Source organism: Coturnix japonica, chromosome 2 (genome assembly GCF_054131305.1).
Source record: "Coturnix japonica strain WE chromosome 2, WE-NBRP24, whole genome shotgun sequence".
Lineage (NCBI taxonomy): Eukaryota > Metazoa > Chordata > Aves > Galliformes > Phasianidae > Coturnix > Coturnix japonica.
The window spans coordinates 43,090,375-43,108,336 of record NC_140664.1 but is presented as its reverse complement, the minus strand read 5'-3'; the positions used below and the strand labels follow the sequence as shown (position 1 = coordinate 43,108,336).

Genomic DNA, 17,962 nt, shown 5'->3' with positions numbered 1-17,962 from the left:
ATTCTTCAAGCCACGCACTGAGCGGGATCCCTTTGAATCCAGCAGGACTGTTTGGGGCTGAGCGCCGCACGTCCCAGCTGAGGGGTACGCACCCGCCGTTCGGGATTTCTCACTTCGGTACCAACGAACCTTCGGACACTCATGAGGCCAAAACCCCGTGCGCCTGCCGCAAGCGCAGGGAGGTCAAGGAGGGACACCGCATCCCATCTGGGACGGCCGCTCATCACCGACGTGTGACGGGAGAGAACTCTCCCCCGTCCCACCGCCATCCCAGCCTCAGGCGGGGCCCCGAGCCCGCCCCTACGGCGCAGCCCCGGCCGCGGCCCCTTCCCCGGGGCGGAGGGAGGGAGGCGGGGTCGGGCCGCTGCTCGGCGGGGCCGGGCCGGGCCGCTCGGGGCTGGCGGCGAGAGGAGCCGCGGCGGGCGGCAGCGGCGACGGCAGGGGCAGCGGCAGCGGGCAGGGCTCGGCCGGCCCCCGGCATGGCCCGGCAGTAGGCAGCCAGCCCCCGCCGCGCCCCGTGTGTCCTATGCGAGCCGCCCCGGAGCCAAGATGAAAGGTAGGGACGGCAGCGGGGAGAGCGCACACGTGCAGCGGGCACCGGCGGCGGGCAGCGCAGCGCGGGGCGGGCGGTGAGCATCCCCGGCTCCGTGCGGGGCAGCACCGGAGCGGATCCTGATGTCCCGTCCCTCCGGTTCTCGGCACCCACTCTGCGTTCCCCCCATCCCCGTCTCCGCTATCCCGGGGACGAGACTTGGAGTTCTCCCCCAGCGGTTTGTTTATTCCCTGCCAGCGCTGTGCGATGTGTCGCGGTGTTGCTTCTAAACATCTGGCAGTGATTAGGTGCCAGCGGAGGCTTAGCTGGCTTGTGAAACGTATCTGGCATATTGCTCCTCAACATCCACCGACTGGAAAATATTTGGGCTTTGCTTTGCATCTGTTAACTTTGTTTCTTTAACTGTTAACTTCGTTTCTTTTTCTCTCGGTTTTTTTTCTCTCCCCCCTCTCCTGTTGGTTGGGTGGATCTCTCCCCTTCTGCCGGCTGACCCGGTCCCAACAAGCCGTGACCCAGATAGTGCCCTTTCAAAGTCAAAGAAGTAGATGTAAAAGTCAAAGAAGTAGATGCCAAATCGATGTAAGATATGCTGGGGGTCTGCAAGAAAGCCTCCCTTTGGGAAATAGATAGCCTTGCAGTGAGAGGCAGAGCCTATACGCGCCGGAGAGCAGTCACATTGGGATCATCAAAGGACGATGTGGAAAGTGTAGGAAGAATTGGGAGTTTGCAAGAGTTGGGTCACAGTTTCCTTCAGAGACAAAAATACACTTGAAGGTGGAGGGGAAAAAGCACACATGAAAGTTGCTTTTGGGTAGCAGCGTGGCTGTTGCAGAGGTTGGTGCCAGATGCCGGTAAACACTGCGACACTGACATGGAGTTTCCAGGGCTGGGGGCACCGAGTGGTGCGATATTGACTTGATTTGCCTGAAGGGAAGAAAGGCTTTGGGGGGTTCTGGTTCTGGTTCCAGTACCTGAAGGGGGCCCACAAGAGAGCTGGGGAGGGGCTTTTTATAGGGGCATGTAGCAACAGGATGAGGGAAAATGGCTTTAAACTGAAAGATTTAGAGTAGATTTTAGGAATAAATTCTTTACTATGAGGGAGGTGAGACACTGAAACAGGCTGCCCAGTGAGGTTGTGGATGCCTCATCCCTGGAAGCATTGAAGGCCAGGCTGGATGGGGCTGTGAGCAACCTGGTCTGGAGGGAGGTGTCCCTGCCTAAAGCAGGGGGTTGGAAAGAGATGATCTTGAAAGTCTCTTCCAACCCAAACCATTCAGTGACCAAAAAGAAAAATAAATAGAAAGACTCTGATTCTATTCTATGGCTCCACAAATCCACCCACACTATTTGAGTTACTGCTGGCGTTGTGGCATAATCTCCCCACAGGGCCCTGCAATGTGTTAAAAATAATATATTTATAGTGTTTTTATAGGTTACTCGTGCCAAAAGCTTTGTCATCAGCTTGTCACTATGGGCATAAGTGTTATGGAAGGAACAAACCAAAGCAATGGGAGCCTAGTAATGTCAAGCCATGGGTGTTACCACTGTAGCCTTGCTTTGGGACTGGAGCTGGGCTGTTGTGCAGGGCAGGCGGGATGCTGAGGGCAGAGCACAGCAGTAACACGTTGGGGCAGTCATGCGCTGTGCTGCATGGCTCCTAGAACCAAGCATCGAGCCCACTGAATCTAGCAGGTGATTTGCTGTAGCAATAGGTGGGTATGAGACACGAGGAGGGCTGGAACTGGGTGATCATTGGGGTCCCTTCTGACCCAAGCCATTCCATGAGTCTATGATTCTATTTCTGCCTCCTTCCACTCTGCTTGCAGTGCTGAGTGGAGAAACGGCACTTGGAGGGCCATATCCACTTACTGTGCTCACAGCCTGGCAGGGGGGATACTTAGGTTCTGCTTGCCAGCCCCTGCCATCACCTTCCCCAAGAGCAATCACAGCCATCATCTCATTCCTACCTCCCCCAGAAATCAGTTCTAAAACATGCAGCGAATCCCTAAATGACGGTGCTAATAACTGGAGAAGTCTTCCAACCTATCATCAAGTGCCATTTTCTGTGTCATGGAAGCTGCAGAGCCAAAAGCAAACTTTGACTCCATGTCTTCTTTTCCCCGGTGCATATTTGTTCTTTCACAATTTCTCTTTAAACTTGATGGGGGTGATAAGTGGAGGAGTCGTTTCAGTGACACATTTTTCTCAATAGCAAAATGATCTGTTGATTGCAGCTGTCTCTGCATCTACCCTCTCTGGAGGATGGAGGAATATCTAAATAATTACATCACTGAGTATCTGTACGGAATAAATTATATTTTCCACTGCTGGTGTTTGTAACGTGCTGTGCTTTAAATCAGTAAAATAAATGGAAGTTTACATTTCAATATGCTTGCAGTTGGATTTGCAGCAAACTACACAGAGCTCACAAACTTTGCGATACTTTTAAGTAATAATTCATGTAATTTTTAAAGGGACTCAGCTGGTTCACGGTTACATGTATTTGTATCAAATGACAAGTTTTTGTCTAAGTTTTAGTTATGTATTGGGGAATGAGACATTGTTTGTTGCCTGGGAAACCAATGAAAACAGCTTCCCACAGTCAACACCACATGGTCAAAAACATCGACCTAAGTAAAGAGAGAGGGACATGTTGCTAAAACTTTTCTATAGATACCTTTTTCTATAAATACATTCTATAGATTACCTTTTGTAATGATCATCTTAAACCATATCTGTAACTGGTCCAGTCGTGGCTGCTATGGTTTTGCTATTTGCAATGTGGTTTTTGTTTGCACAATGACCAATCATTGATGCCCAAGATCAGGCATTGCTGCAGCCCAGGTGGCTCTGGGACAGCAGAGGAGCTCTGGATCCTTCCATAGATCCTCCTCCTCTGATCCCTTCCTCTCACCCTGCTGGCTGCGCTGTTTAGACAGCAGTGCTCATGGTGGATGAAAAGTCAGCTGTGTTGTAACAGGAGGGAGTATCTGGAAGAATGCCCCATCCTGTCCAGTGCCTCTCATAGAATAACAACAACAACAACAACAATTCCCCTCTGCATTTTAACTTAGAGCCCAGATGCAATCCGTAGGTGAAGCTTCCACCTTCAGAACCTGAACGTGCATGCACCATTCAGTTGCTCTTTCATGAAAAGCCTTGAAATAAATGGTCAGTGTATATGTCCACCTCCTTGGCAGATTTTGTCTTTCCCTTGAAGCATTTTGATGCCACTGCTGTGTTTATAGAATAAAGTGAGCATGCTGATGGTGGAGAAACGTGTCTCTTTCCCTCTGTAATCTTCCTGTGCTCAAAATCAGATGAGTGGTTGTCTGCAAAAAGGCCTTCCCAGGATAGAAACAGCAAACTGCATGTTTCAAACAACCCAGCCCAAAGCGTTTTGCAGGAGCCAGACAGCATCTGAAAACCAAGGATGGGGAGCAGAGCGATCCAGTAACCTTCACTCAGTGCAGTTATAGCACAGCTCATATGAATATAGTGACATAAACATGAAACATATGCAAAGCTCGGAGTGGTGTGTGTTGGACATGTCACAGGACCCTACCACAGAAGTTCAAAGGCATGAGCGGCTACAATAAATATGTGATACAACGCAGAGCAAATCCCAGGCAGTGCTACTCCACAGTTGGTGTAACCCGGACTGGCTGGTAGCAATGGGGGATTTTAAACACATGTATGAGAGAGATGATCATGTATGCATGTGTCAAAGGATATTCTCCTTAACGCCAGAGAGGAAAGAAAGCAGAGTTTTAGGAGCTGTAAAAATAAGAGGGAAATCTGTTATTGCACAGATTGAGCTATTATTCTGCAGGTGTGGCCATGGAGCAGAAGCAGCAAGTAAGCTATTGAGTGTGAGGCTCTTTTTGATAAGAAGTCGTAACTGTGCATCTTGACTTTGAATATTCTACTTTTCCTGGCCACAAAGGACCAAGAAGAGAGAACTGGGCTGTGTGAAGAAGGCTCTTCCTTCTGCTGCTCTGGACAACAGGAATGTATTCTGGATGAGTTTCACTACAGCTGAGAGCTGAACAGAGCCCTTTTTTGTCACAATCACTTAATGCTTCATTGAGACCAGTTCTCAAAGGCCATTGTACTCACAGGTCCAAACACCTCTGTTGGCTTGGCTGGCAGGGAGGGGGGGGAAACATGGTCCTGCACAGGGGTACAGCTGGTACGAGCTGGCAGAGCTAAGCCAGAGCCAAAGAAAGAGAGTGCAAGAAATGTCAAGGATGAAGGCAATTCAGCACTGCGAAGGATGTGTGCCCAGTTATCTCCAGCTGCACAAAACACTGCTTATCCTGAGGTTCTTTTGTGTCAAAACAGAGATATCCCCAGTGGAAAGCAAAATAAAGACACCTTTTAGCAGGCACTGAAGGTGAACATGATCCTCTTAGCAGTGTGAGTGTGGTCTGTGCAAGCGAGGGATCAGGGCAAGATGAATTGTATTTGGAGTCTGACTACTTCCACCTAAAGTTACAGTCCCTTTTGGTGCATAAATTTGAGGTGAAGACTGGGACGTCGCTAGGAAACAAAGTGGATGACTTATGGGAAGCAGTATAGGAGTGTGGTGTTCAGGAATGCTGCGCTGTTTAATGCTGTTGTTAATTGCCTCCTCTAACACGCGGACAGAGGGGCAAGATTTTTCAGCACACTAATGAGAACAGATCTGTTTGCCCTTAAATCATTATGCTGAAATATGATATGATTTAAACCTTTAACTTCTAAGGTCGACCCTCTGCACTGTGCAGCTGGTGCTGGTCCCAGCTCTGCAGCCTTGCTCTGAGGCACTAAAGGGCCGTGTAGGTTTTGTTCAAGAAACAGCGCTGTCTGCTCTCATCATTTCATCCCTAAAAGCAAAACTGGAGCTTTTAAATCTTTTGTCTCTTTTTGTGCATTCTCTCCATTGTGGGGTTGTAGGAGTTGGGCTATAGACCAGGGCCATAGCACTGAAAACCCATTTGTCATAACGCTTTTTTGGGGTACGTTTTATGCATGTGTTAACTGATGAGAGACACAATCCTACTCTTGGATTATGAGTCTCAAGATAGAATCAATGACCTGGGACTTTGCCTCATGCTTTCTTGTGATACTGAAAGCATAATTCCTGGTTGTGAAGGACAGGAATAGGGAGAAGCCTCAGTTTCTGCCTGGATCTAGGCTAAGACAACGTGCCAAAGGATGCTGGGGGATGTGAGGAGGTGGACTTTCTCCTGGAGCTCATAGCGATGAGGCAAAGGAGTGGGTGGAAAAGCTGCACTCAGACCCAACCACAGAGGCATGCTGGCTTGGGACTGTGTCAGTAGGGAAAGGTTTTCAGCATGGGGTGGGTTCTTACGAGGGAAGACTTGTCAAAACAGAAGCAACGAGAAAGACCTGGCTTTGACAAAGATCTGTATGGAAAAAATGAGTGGAGAAAGACCGGGGAAGGAAAGTGAAATGAAGCATCTGTGAAGACAGAGGGGTCAAGCAGTTAGCGCAAGCAAGACACTGTCCAGAGTAACAGCCGTGAAAATCAGTGGAAACCAATTAGACTGATGAAGTCATCAACATCTGAAGGCTGCAGCTGCTCACTATGCTTCTGCTGGCTCAGTTTCACCACTAGGTCAGCACTTTGAAAGTAGACCCTCTTAATAGTGACCAGAAACGCATATAAATCTGATCACTCCTCAGAAAGCTTTTGTAATCCGAGATGAGAAAGATATTGGTGCTCACTCTTCTGTCTGAACAGTTGTTAATATTACAGAAACCTCACAAGTGGACAAGTTTTGTCCTTTGGAGGGAGGACTGATGTGGAGAGGGCAGCCTTGGGACACTGCGGATGGTTCCTCCCAGAGGCACCCTTCTGCGTCAGTGCTGATTTATGGGTTCACAAGAGAATTACCGTATTTTTGACTAATGGGCACAGTGTCTTTCCAAATGATTAAAAAATGATTATAAAACGTATTCTTGGTAATATTAGGAGGGCTGTTTCAAAAGCAGTGCCTCTTATCTTGTGATGCTGTCTCACAATGTCAAAGGTAGATTTTGGTGGTATGGCAGTAGAGGTTGAACCTTCCCACCAATATTCCATTACATGTTGTTTTATGTTCTGTAGAAGAGAATTTGCTCTATCAAACAGTGTTATTGTGCTCTTTGTATCTGTTGTTGTTGTCATGGAAAAAAATAGGAGGCATTACTTTCAGATCAACTTACATATAATGAATTTCACAGAGCAGCACGGGGATACAACCATATGTCTCATTAAACTGGTGGGAAATGAGGGGTCTTAATGATTAAAGCTCTTGGAGAATGCATATTATGTGGAGATTTATTTTAAAGGAAACTCTTATACTGGATGTCATTGTTTCTGCAAATTACTGCTGTGGTCCCAAGTTCCCAGTGTGGTACTTAGGGGTAAATTCTAATGTGCTGTAAATCCACTTTTCAGGGGGCTATAAATTAGTACCTAAAATCTGAGGTGAAACTTGGCATGACAGTTTTCAGCCCAGGTGCCTCCTTCTCTCCTGAATTATATTTCCACAGAGTTTGAAATTTTGTGCAGATCGTTTGTCCCTTTCTTTAATTGAAGTCTTTAAACGAAGGTTACTTTTTAAACCCATGTTTCCCACGTGGAAAATTACTAGGAATGATTGGATGCAATGTGTCTGTAGTCAGCATATGACCCAGCATCTTTATGGTTACAAGGTCTACTTTGCTTTGTTAGCTCACTATAACTGAAATGACCAAGTAGGGTGTACTGTTGAAAGACCATAGCTGAACATGTGCATTAATAGCTTTGTGTTACACCTCCCATATGCCAACAATGATACCCATTAAAGGAAAGGGATAAAATGGAAACAATTGCCCTAAAACCACACTACACCAAAGACTTCTCAGATCTGGTGCTGTTCCAGAGAAAAAAAAAGGTGGTTCAGTGGTTATAGGTTCTGTGTAGTCTGAGGGCAGATTTAGCATCCTTGTCAGCTCTAGGCCAGCTCTCTCTTACTAGACCTCAGTACAGACTCCAAAGTGGCCCATGATTAATTTATTTAAGATTTAAGAACAAGAACCAGAAATTACACGGTTCTTCTCAGCATATTTTTTGCTTTGCCTCTAGCAAATTAATCAAATGAGAACCCAATTTGTTTTAGATTAAATGAATTCCCTCTGTTCACTGTGACAATTCCCAGCTGAACCACCTTCCACTCCCTTGGAGCATTGTACTGAAACTTATTTAACTCTGCAACTGTATTTATTAGAGGTGTTGCAGTAATAATTTATAACTGGAAGGCAAGCAGAATTTGGCATTTCTACTCAGCAGGGTGGTTATATTGCCAAAATATCTCAAAGCCTTGGTTTTGGATCAGAGCTTTTGCTTTTTGCTAACTACATAAAATACTTGATGTACTCCTGCTAAGCTACAGATAGCCACTCATTTTCAGCAGTTTGCTGTGAGCTCTAAGTGCTGATCTGTTGTTGGCCTCCAAGGGGACTCTCGTAAACCTGATACAACAGGTCTCCAGTGGTCCTTCTCCTGTGCAGTTAAATACAGTTGGTTGTTCATGTGTTTTGCTCAGAGTTCACTTTTACTAACAGACCCTCAATCTGCCAGAGCTCAGTAGAAGTCAGTGAAATAAGAAATGGCTTTTTCACCAGCTCTTCTCTTTTCTTTGTCTTTCTTATTCTGGATTATCTCCTACAGTTGACAGCTCTGTAGTGCTGTCTATAACTAAGCTATGGGTTTTTTCTTAGCGTTAGCCACAGATGCTCAAACCTCATGTATTTTTTCCACTCTGATTTTTGATACTGTCCTTACTGGTTTCATCAGGCATAAAAACATCCTGGAGGTTTTCTTAATGTTTACTTTCCTAACTGGTGTGTATTTTTTTAATCTTTGCAATACATCACAGATCACATTTTCTCTGAGAAATCTACACATTCGCTTTTCATAAAAAATTGGGTCCTCCTGTATTTCCCCAATTCAAAGATATCACAGAGCTTTGAGATATTTGTACACTGTGTATGAATCAGGAAGGTTTTCAGCGCTGGAACTTGTGGCAGAGAGCTGAGTGTTTGCCAGCTTGTCAGCACAGCGCTGCAAGGAGCAGGCTGGGGCAAATGGCTTTGCCTCAGGACTGACATTTGTGGGCTTGATTCCCAGCTTTATTTTTAATATTCCAAACATAGGTTTCTCATGAAGAACCAGTAAAACTTTCAACACCTCCTAGTCTTTTTTTTTTTTTTTTTCCAAAGGATGCAGCGCTGCTAATTTCTGAAAATTTAGTCTGATCTCATTCTATTCATTTCTGCCTTCCAACTTTAGTTCCCTTAAACTTGCTACACTGCAGTTAATATTATTCAAGATTATTTATATTACATTTGAAATATGTAAACATTGCATTTTCAGTATATGATTTGGGCAAAGGGCCTAATGGTGATTGTGACTGAAAGACCTCTGAGCTTATTCTGTTAAGTAATTCCACCAGACTTCCCCTGAACTACTTTGTTGCCTGCTGCTAGACCAGCCCTTGGGATTCAAATAGGTTTTATCTAATGTTTTAGATTTTAGAAACAGGAGGCCAGCCCACTTGCTGACAAAACTGGCCTAGCCCAGCCCCACTTCATTTCAAATGCTGCTATTGCTCTTCAAAATGAGATCTATTTGGAAAAATTTATCCCTAGTAAGCATGCAGTGTTGAAAATATTAAAAAGTATGCATGTATACATGTACACACACATCCACATAAATATGTGTGTGTGTCCAGAGAAACATAAGCAGGATGAAAAATGCCTTGCCAAAAGTCAGCACAGTTGGCCTACATGTGTAAAACCAAATGGCTGACTTCTCCCTTCAGCCATTGACAAGAATAGAGGAAGCGTTTTGGTCCGGTCTACTATTAAAATTGGTTGGTGGCCCTGCCTGTGGCGGGGTGGGGGTAGGAGATTCATGATCCTTGAGGTCCCTTCCAGTCCAAACCATTCTGTGATTCTGTGAAATGCTTTTCAAAGGTGGAGGGCCGCTGGTGGCAGCAGTGAAGGGATGTGAGGGCCTGAGATGGTGAGCAGAAAGAAGGCACAGCCCTTGGCATGAGAGTGCCCCTGGGGTGGAGGTACAAAGGCCTTGGAGATTTGGTGCAGGATTAGGCCACAGGACTTCAGCATGGCCTGGCTGCACAAAGCAGATATGGATCAGATAAGGCAGGTTATGCTCCCAAGAAACAGGAGGCGATTGTGTTAGCAAGAGAAGGCAGGAAGCTGAGGGCTCTGGCACTGATAACTTTTCTGTGCAGCTTTTATCTTTTGTGCAAGAGGGGAAGACTTTTCCAGAGTAATTTACTGCTGGTCTGAGAGGCTTGGCAGTTGACTCTTTGTGGTCACTTGGTTTATTAGTATTTGTCACATGCTGTCAGGTGCCATTGTCATCAGATAATATCTGGTACAATGGTGAGGTGTTCTTTGTTAGAGGATTCTTGCTGCTTTCAAATTCCTTGGCTGGCCTCTGTGCTTCTGTTTCTTTCTGTCCTTGTGTTGGGGGAAGATCTGGATGGGACATTTGCAAGTGAGGCGTCTTTCTTGGCACCCAGGGCTGCAAAGATGGTGTGAGGGCTCAGCAAGCAGAAGTTCCACAGGGTGCAGCAGCTGTGCTCAATGTGATGCAGACTTCTGCCTTGCCCCTACAGCAATGCAAGCAAAAGCTCAAGAGCAGGAATATTTTGGAAGGTAGGGGCTGCTGTCTAAAACTAGTGTTTTCTGCATGGTAGGCTGGCAGCTCTTGGGAAATGATGCTTTAGGTGCTGATTTAGATGAGCCCTGGAGTCTTCCCCAGTAAGTGAAATGGTGTGTATGGAAGAGGAAATGGATCTCCTCTGTTTCCTTCTTGAAATCAGGAAGCAGGAGTTGGGAGTACTGCTCCTCCTGGGAGCTAATCTGGGTAAAATCTGATTCAGGCAGCAGGCATGGCTCTTGCCTTACCTTGTGTCAGCAGAAGGAAGGGCTGGGCTGGTAGCAAGAGACTGGGGAAAAAAATAAGTAATGAGTGCATTTTTTCTGCTGATGCCAGCCTTTTCCTTTGAGTAATTGCTGCTGGAAGGAAGTAGAAAGAAATTAAGCTTCTGACAAAATAAATGCGTGATTACTAGCATTTTGCTGATTGCTGGCTGGAGATGAGAACAAAAGAGCTGATGTGCTTTTTGTTATCTGTTTGTCAGCTCTCTGTCCCACTGTTTATCAGATCTTTGGGTAAAGCTAATGCACCTGTAAGAAATTCTTCATGTACTTTGCCAGTGATAGTAGTAACCTGGTGTTGTGTCTTTCTTTCTGTCTCCAGACGATTTTGCAGAAGAGGAGGAGGTGCAGTCCTTTGGCTACAAGAGGTTTGGTAAGTGGCAGCTGGTCTTTCACCCTTCTGTTGCTGAGTGCTTAGCTTAAGAGAAGCAGCTGCTATTAAAGCCTCCTTTACTGGCCTGACAGCATGAAAACATGTAGGTACGATCCCATCAACACACATTCAGTCTAATCTGGCCAGCAGCAGGTGGGATGAGAAGTCATCAGCTTAATTAGTGAATCCTTGCATGAAGCAGTGTTAGGAAAACCAATCCCACATGAATGTGCCAGATGTAAAGAAGACTGAACCAACTTCTGCCCCTGCTGTGCTTTTCGTAGACCCTAAATGATACACAACATGGTCAGTTGTGGTCATATGGGACCTCCTTCATGCTCTCCAAAGTCAGAATGGGATGACTGTATTCTGATGTCAAAAAGTAGTTCTGGTGACCAAAATCCCTTACCACTGCTTTATCTTCTCCTGATCTGGGATGTGGTGATAGCTTCAAAACCTGGTCAAACTCTCCTGCATGGTGTTTGAGACTTGAGCATGTTCTTGTGTTTCTGTATACAAAGGGAAGCTCTTGCTTCTATTTTCTCTTGAATCAACACAAAGGTTTTACTTAATACATTGCAATGTAACCTTTTATAAACCACAACTTAAGCTAAGAATTCCAAATAGATAAATTCTTACAACCATATTGGTCACTTTCTTTTCTTTTTTTGATCGCGGTTCATTGAAAGTGGCCTTATCATGTGAAGGAAGTAGTGTTGTGCATCTCTGAACGGGGTCAGCAGCCCTCGAGGCTGGAACGAGAGTCATTTTCAACAACTCCATTTGGTGAATGGATAGGAAAAGCAGGCTAAGCTAAATAAAAAAAGAAGAAAAATGTCAACAATTCACCCCAGAAGAAGCAGGGGGAGGCATGCTTGTGGCAGTAGGAGACACAGTGGCTGGGAGGTGGGATCACATTCACATGACCTCTTCCACCCCCTGAACTGCTGTACTGCTCCCTGCTGTTGAGCTTTATTTTGGGCAGGTCAGCCAACCACAGAGCCAGCATCTGTGGCTTGGAAAGTCCTTTCATAAGGCTGCACATAGGTTTTTTTTCTGCTTTTTGATTTTTTCCTCTGGACTGGGCCCTCGAATAGCAATATATATATCAAGAACTAGGAAGAATTTTAACTGTTCTGAATGTTTCCAGGAGTGCTTGTGCTTGTTTTATGTTTGTCGAGGTGGAGGGGACAAGAAGCTAAACAGAGTGGCAGAAACAGGAGAAGGATGTCAGCACTTGTGGAGGTCCCTGCAGGGCACAGCCAACATACAGGGCTGTTTCCCCTTCTTCACAAAGACTGCCTTAATGTGCTTGCATTTCTACTATGATCACAGCATCTCCTGGCAGCCTCTGAGCAACACTGCATTCTTCAGAAGCATTGGCTCCTCCATTCAAGAAGGTGATGCACATCTTTTAAACAGACAGATCCACTGGCCAGCCAGACTGGTACTTCCAGTGAAGCACTACAAGTGCAAAAATACAGCCAACTAGTTCAGGATCCATAGGAAATGTTATGCTTGTTGTCCCAGCTTCTGTTTCTTCTTGGCCTTGCATTCTCACTAATAGTAGCAGGTTAAATTATGAGCATTTGGATAATGAAATATACTATTAAGGATATAAAGATAAAGAAGAAAATAAGCTTACTATTATTATTGGTAGTAAAGAGAAGGTATGAAATACTCCTTTCACGTCACTGCAAGATTTTACATATGGCAATAAGGAATGTGGTTCAGTGATGGGATTTGGTAGGTCACGTTGGTGGTTGGGCTTGATGAGCTTGAAGGTCTTTTCCCACCTACCTTATTCTATGATTCTATGATTCTATGATAGTATGATTGGAGAAACCCAAGGCAAGAACCAACCTTTGTTAAACAAGGCCTTTGGAAGGAGGTCTATCTTGTCTGCAGGCTGGCGCTGTGGAAATCAGTGCATTTTGTGCATAGCTGCTGAAGCAGGCAGCAGTAACAGCAACAGTTGGTTGGTTGGTTCAGGAGCCATTGTGTAAGAACAGCTGTGTGAATATTTTGTGACCAGAGTAGTCCCTGTGTGCTCTGTTAACATGAGACAGGGTAGGGGGACCATGACTCAGGTGCCTTCAGCTCCATGTTTTGGAAAGAGGAAGCCTTGTTTGGAGCAAAATGTGCTCTGAGATGGAGATGGCTAAACCACAACTGATTCATAAAGAACACGTTTTGCGGTGAATCACTGCTGGCAGCTGGGAACACATGTTGGTCAGCACTTGGCTCACAAATCCTTGACTAACTGCTTTCCTAGAGTTCATCTGGGGAGCTTATTATTAGCTGTCTTGTTGCTGGAGCCTGCCATTTGCTTCAAGAAACCAAGAGATCTACTAAAGGGTGGAAAGCACTCTTGGGCAATTCTCATTTTGGGGAAGAAGTATTTGAAAAGAAGACTGAGCGGTCACCATCCTGCCAGCATGCACTGCTCCCCATTTTCCTGTACATTTCTCTCCCTCCTCCTCAGACTAATTTCAGGGAGTGTATTGCTTCTCTTTAGTCCACCAAACTCTAACTGGTTATATTAATCCAAACACAGTGAGTATATTGTAGAATCATAGAATTATCTTCTTATCATAGAATCTTCTTCCTTAAAGGCCATCTACTCCAGCTCCTCTGCAATGAACAGGGACACCTACAGCTACATCAGGTGCTCAGAGCCCTGTGCAGACTGACTATAGGGATGAAGCATCTACCACAGCTCTGGACAGCCAGTTCCAGTGTCTCATCACACTTAACATAAAATACTTTTTCCTTCTATCCAGTCTAATCCCCCCTCTTTTAGTTTGAAACCATTTCCCATTTGTGAAGCCCAATTTTAACGTTTCAGAAAGCAGGCTTCCAAGAACAGAACTGCAAGGCCTGTTGACAATGAGAAACCTCATAAGGAGTAAAAAGATAGGTCCAGTACACTGCAGATAAGCAGAAGTCTAAACAGTTTGTTTAGACTTTAGCAAGATAAGGACCCTTTCTTTGCCTGCAAGAAACATAGCCAGAGTTGGAGGCTATCAGTCTGTCCTCCATAGGAGGGCCCGTCTTGTTCCCTGTCCTCCAGACCATGAGCCAGGTTCTTTCACCTCCCATTGGGTATGCTATATATGACTGAGTCATGATGTCCATTCCATGCAGCAATGGTAACTTAGCTCCTGAGCATCATTCTAGTTCCAAAAATTAATTCTAGGTATTTCTGGACCAGAAATGGACAGATCATCTTGTGAGACAATAATGAAATCTGCTATACTAGGAGCTGGGAAAAATGCCACTAGTTTTAAAGTATTCTTGGCAAATATAACTTTTTTTTTTTTGCTGATGAGTTGCTGAGGGGTAGCTGAGCTTGATCCACATAATAACTGTTTTCTCACTTCATACTGTTTTGAATATTTTAGGCAGAAAGAAGCTATATATCACTTGGTGTGTGTATATACAGGTGTATATATATATATACCTTCTGTAGAATACAGGTGGGGAATTTTAGGAGTCTAACTTGATAAAAGCTGTATGAATAGTTTACAGAGAAAAAAAAAAAAAAGAAAAAGAAAACTGAGCTTAATATGATATATCTTTCTGCCTATAAGAAACAATTTAAATGTGATCAAGTTACTCTTCCTTAAAACTCATGGCTTGGATTTTTGTGATAGTTCAGGAATAGCATTAACTCATTAACACTGTGCAGAAAGCGTATCTTCAGCCTTTAACCCTGGATAAACTCAGGCCATTGTTCACACCTATAATAACACACATGAAAAAATGCCTGGCGTCACCTTGATGGTGAGCAGCATCCACACAAGCCTTAAACTTCTAAGAAAAATCAATAAATACAGATCTAATCTCAAGGAATTTGTCAACTTTTCTTTATGCTTCGAAAATGATCAGCAAGGGATTTCATGTGCCACAAGCCACATAGTTCTCTGGGCATTCTTTCACATGTGTGCTGTGACATGCAATAGTGTGGCTCAGTAGTAAGTCAAGAGTCACTGTTGCTCATAAAGCTGGAGGAAAGACTGGCATGTTGCTTCCAAGCCAGCGATCTCACTGCGTTTATTGGATGGAGATTCCATCTGCATGTGTCCTGGGGTAATTAAACCTACACTACATGGCAGTGTCAGCATGCCTCTTCATTATAGGCCAAGAAATGTCATTTGGAGACAACCTTTCCATTGCAATGACCACTGGGATGGAAGGGGGCACCCAGGTGAACCCAGTGTGGCCAGCATGTCCTGGGGCTGGGGCCTCAGGGGCACACACTGGGGGCTACATGTGTATGTGAGATTTCTTCTGTTTTTCTTTTCTTTGCCAGGGTGCTTCCAGAGTTCCAGGGCCATTGTCAGGGAGTTCAGCTCTTGATAAAAAAATTAAGAGGAACGTGTGCGAGGAGCTACAGTCAAGGTGCCTGCGTGCCTCCGGCTTTGTCCTCACTCTGTCAGCAGCTTCTGGATTATCACTGATACCTCCCAATTGAAAAATTTAAACTGCTAAATCTTTCCATGACGGTAAAGATGGAAAATAGTTGAGTGATCCATTAGTGTCAAACAGTAATAGTGTGATCCAAGAAGCTGACAGAGCTGTGTGTTCCATGCCAGTGTAGCCCAGAGATGTCAGAGCTGTTGGGGTTGATGGGCTTGGGGCTGCCTCTCTCCAACCTCTCCTGTTGTGCCTGCATGCAGGCCCCATAAAGAGGCCTCTTAGCAGCGGAGTGGGTGACCAGAATCATTCCAGCTGTGTGTTAGTCTGCAGGCAATCTATTTTTTATTAGTTACGTGTTTTTTCTTTTTTTTCAATCTAAGTACAATTAAAATTCTTGACATGTTTCTTCCTACATTGCATCTGCATTCCTGGAAGCATACCTTCTCGATCAATCTCTGTCTTTCAGAGATGTGCTGAAAGGTGGCATGGCCGCTGCTCCATGTGAAGTCTACCCTCTGTTTTTCATTAGGGCAGTAAAATAGGTGTGTGGGCTGACTTGAGTATTGTATTTACAAATGGAATGAAAAATACTGGTTGTGTTGTAAGCAACACCTGGGGATTTTGTATTTGTTTCCCTGTAAACGAGATGGGCAAATAATGAAGCACTTCGCATCAGGTTGCTGCCAAAACACCTAGGCTGCTTGTTGGGTTGTTCAGCATCACAAGCCATTGGATGTGAGAGAGATGAATGCATTAGAACAAAACTAAGAATTGTGTTTTCAGCGTGGTGCTGTTTCAATGGAAAGGAACACAGGAAAACTATGGAAGAAGTGAAAATTTAAGATAAGAAGCCATTCCAAGAAGGAAGGGGAAGATAAAATAGTTAGAGATACCAGCTAGTGGGCTCTCCCAGTGCTGCTGTTGTAGTATTACTGATATCCCTGGTGACCCCTTCTTGAGTTTTATCCAAATCAGAGCTTTGCCTCTGCAGCCAGCAGCTGCCATACACTGCTCTTTACAGCCTGCTGTAAGCTATAAAGCTGCAAGTGCTCAGATGTGTCTGACTGATGCTTGGCTATTCTTTATCTGCTTCTGCCATCCCACACCAGAAAGTTGCTGTGCTGTGCATACTGCTGGCAATGACATTTTAGAATAGACACACTGGTGCACAGTGAGGCAGAGGATGCCTTATCTTTTGGGGGATTTTCCTCAAACCAGACCCGATGGTCTCTGCCCTCTCCCACCCTTGACAGCCCCATCCCAGCCAGCATCTTGGAACAAGTGAGGCCACCAAAGTAATGCATCACACATTTGTACTCAGCTAATTTTGTGATGATTTTCAGGGAGAAAATTTTATTTTTGAGGACTGACTTCCTGTGAAATCCTAAATCTGAAGGTGGATGGCAAGCTGAACATGAATCAGCAACATACCCTTGCAGCCCAGAAAGCCAACTGTGTTCTGGGACACATCAAAAGGAGTGTGGCCAGTAGGGTAAGGGAGGTGATCATACCCCTCTTGTTCTGTGCTGGTGAGGCCTCACCTGGAGTACTGCATCCAGATGTGGAGTCCTCAGTGCAGGAGACACATGGACCTGTTGGAGAGTGTCCAGTGGAGGGCCACAAAAGTGGTGCAAGGATAGGAACACTTCCTATGAGGACAGGCTGAGAGAGCTGGGGCTGTTCAAACTGGAGAAGTGAAGGCTCCGAGGATATGCGAGAGCGGCCTTTCAGTATATAAAGAGGAGCTATAAGAAGGAAGCAGACAGACTCTTCTAGGGTCTGTTGTGATCGGACAAAGGGAATTGGTTTCAAACTAAAAGAGGGGAGATTTAGACTGGATGAAAGGGAGAAATATTTTATGTTAAAGTTAATGAAGCACAAGAGGTTGCCCAGAGAGGTGGCGGATGTCCTAGCCCTGGAGACACACAAGGTCAGGCTGGACAGGGCTCTGAGCAGCCTGCTATAGCTGTAGGTGTCCTTGTTCATTGCAGGGGAGTTGGATGAGATGGCCTTTAAGGCTTTCTTCCAACCAAACAATCCTGTGATTCTGTGATTCTATTTTAGTCTGGTTTTGCCTATTGCAGACACTGATAAGGAGCAGCATGTTGCTTCACTAAACTAAAATTAAACCAAACTCTACCATACTGCAACACAACAGTTTAGCCAAAGGAAAGCTGGAATAAAATTTTATCCAGTCTCAATTAATTTTCTGCATATGCCTAAACCTAAGCAGAGCAGGCAGAGAGCCCAGACATTTCCTCTCATTCTGCTTCAGCCAGGGTCAGATGGGTGGCTTAGGGGTCTGGTAATGGGTAGGAGGTGGGGGTGCATGAGCGGGAAAGGGCTCCGTGGGTGCCTGGAGCTGATGGGGCTGTGCATTATGCAACAGGAGCTTGGAGATTTGTGTCTTGCAGATGCTCTTCAGCTCAGTCAGGAATGTATCTGGAAAATGCACCCTGCCAGGTCGAGGGACGGATGCCTCACATTAATAAAGTGTGTGTGTGTGTGTTTTCTGGGTTGCAACTAGTGGCTGCTAATGGAGGCAGCTGGAATTTTTGTGGGAGACAGAGTACAAGACCCAAGGGATCCACTTTTCAGCCCAGCGTGTC

General features: G+C 45.3%; 1 protein-coding gene across 1 annotated transcript in view; it reads left to right on the top strand.

Annotated features, from left to right (window-relative positions):
* The first annotated feature begins 424 nt into the window (after window positions 1–424).
* The window catches only part of COLEC12 (collectin subfamily member 12), an 80,489-nt gene continuing 62,951 nt past the window's right edge, over window positions 425–17,962 (top strand). The window contains exons 1-2 of the mRNA XM_015855377.3: window positions 425–556; window positions 10,881–10,931. Coding sequence (XP_015710863.2) covers window positions 550–556; window positions 10,881–10,931 — 58 coding nt within the window. The 5' untranslated portion in view covers window positions 425–549. The remainder of the gene's footprint in view (window positions 557–10,880; window positions 10,932–17,962) is intronic.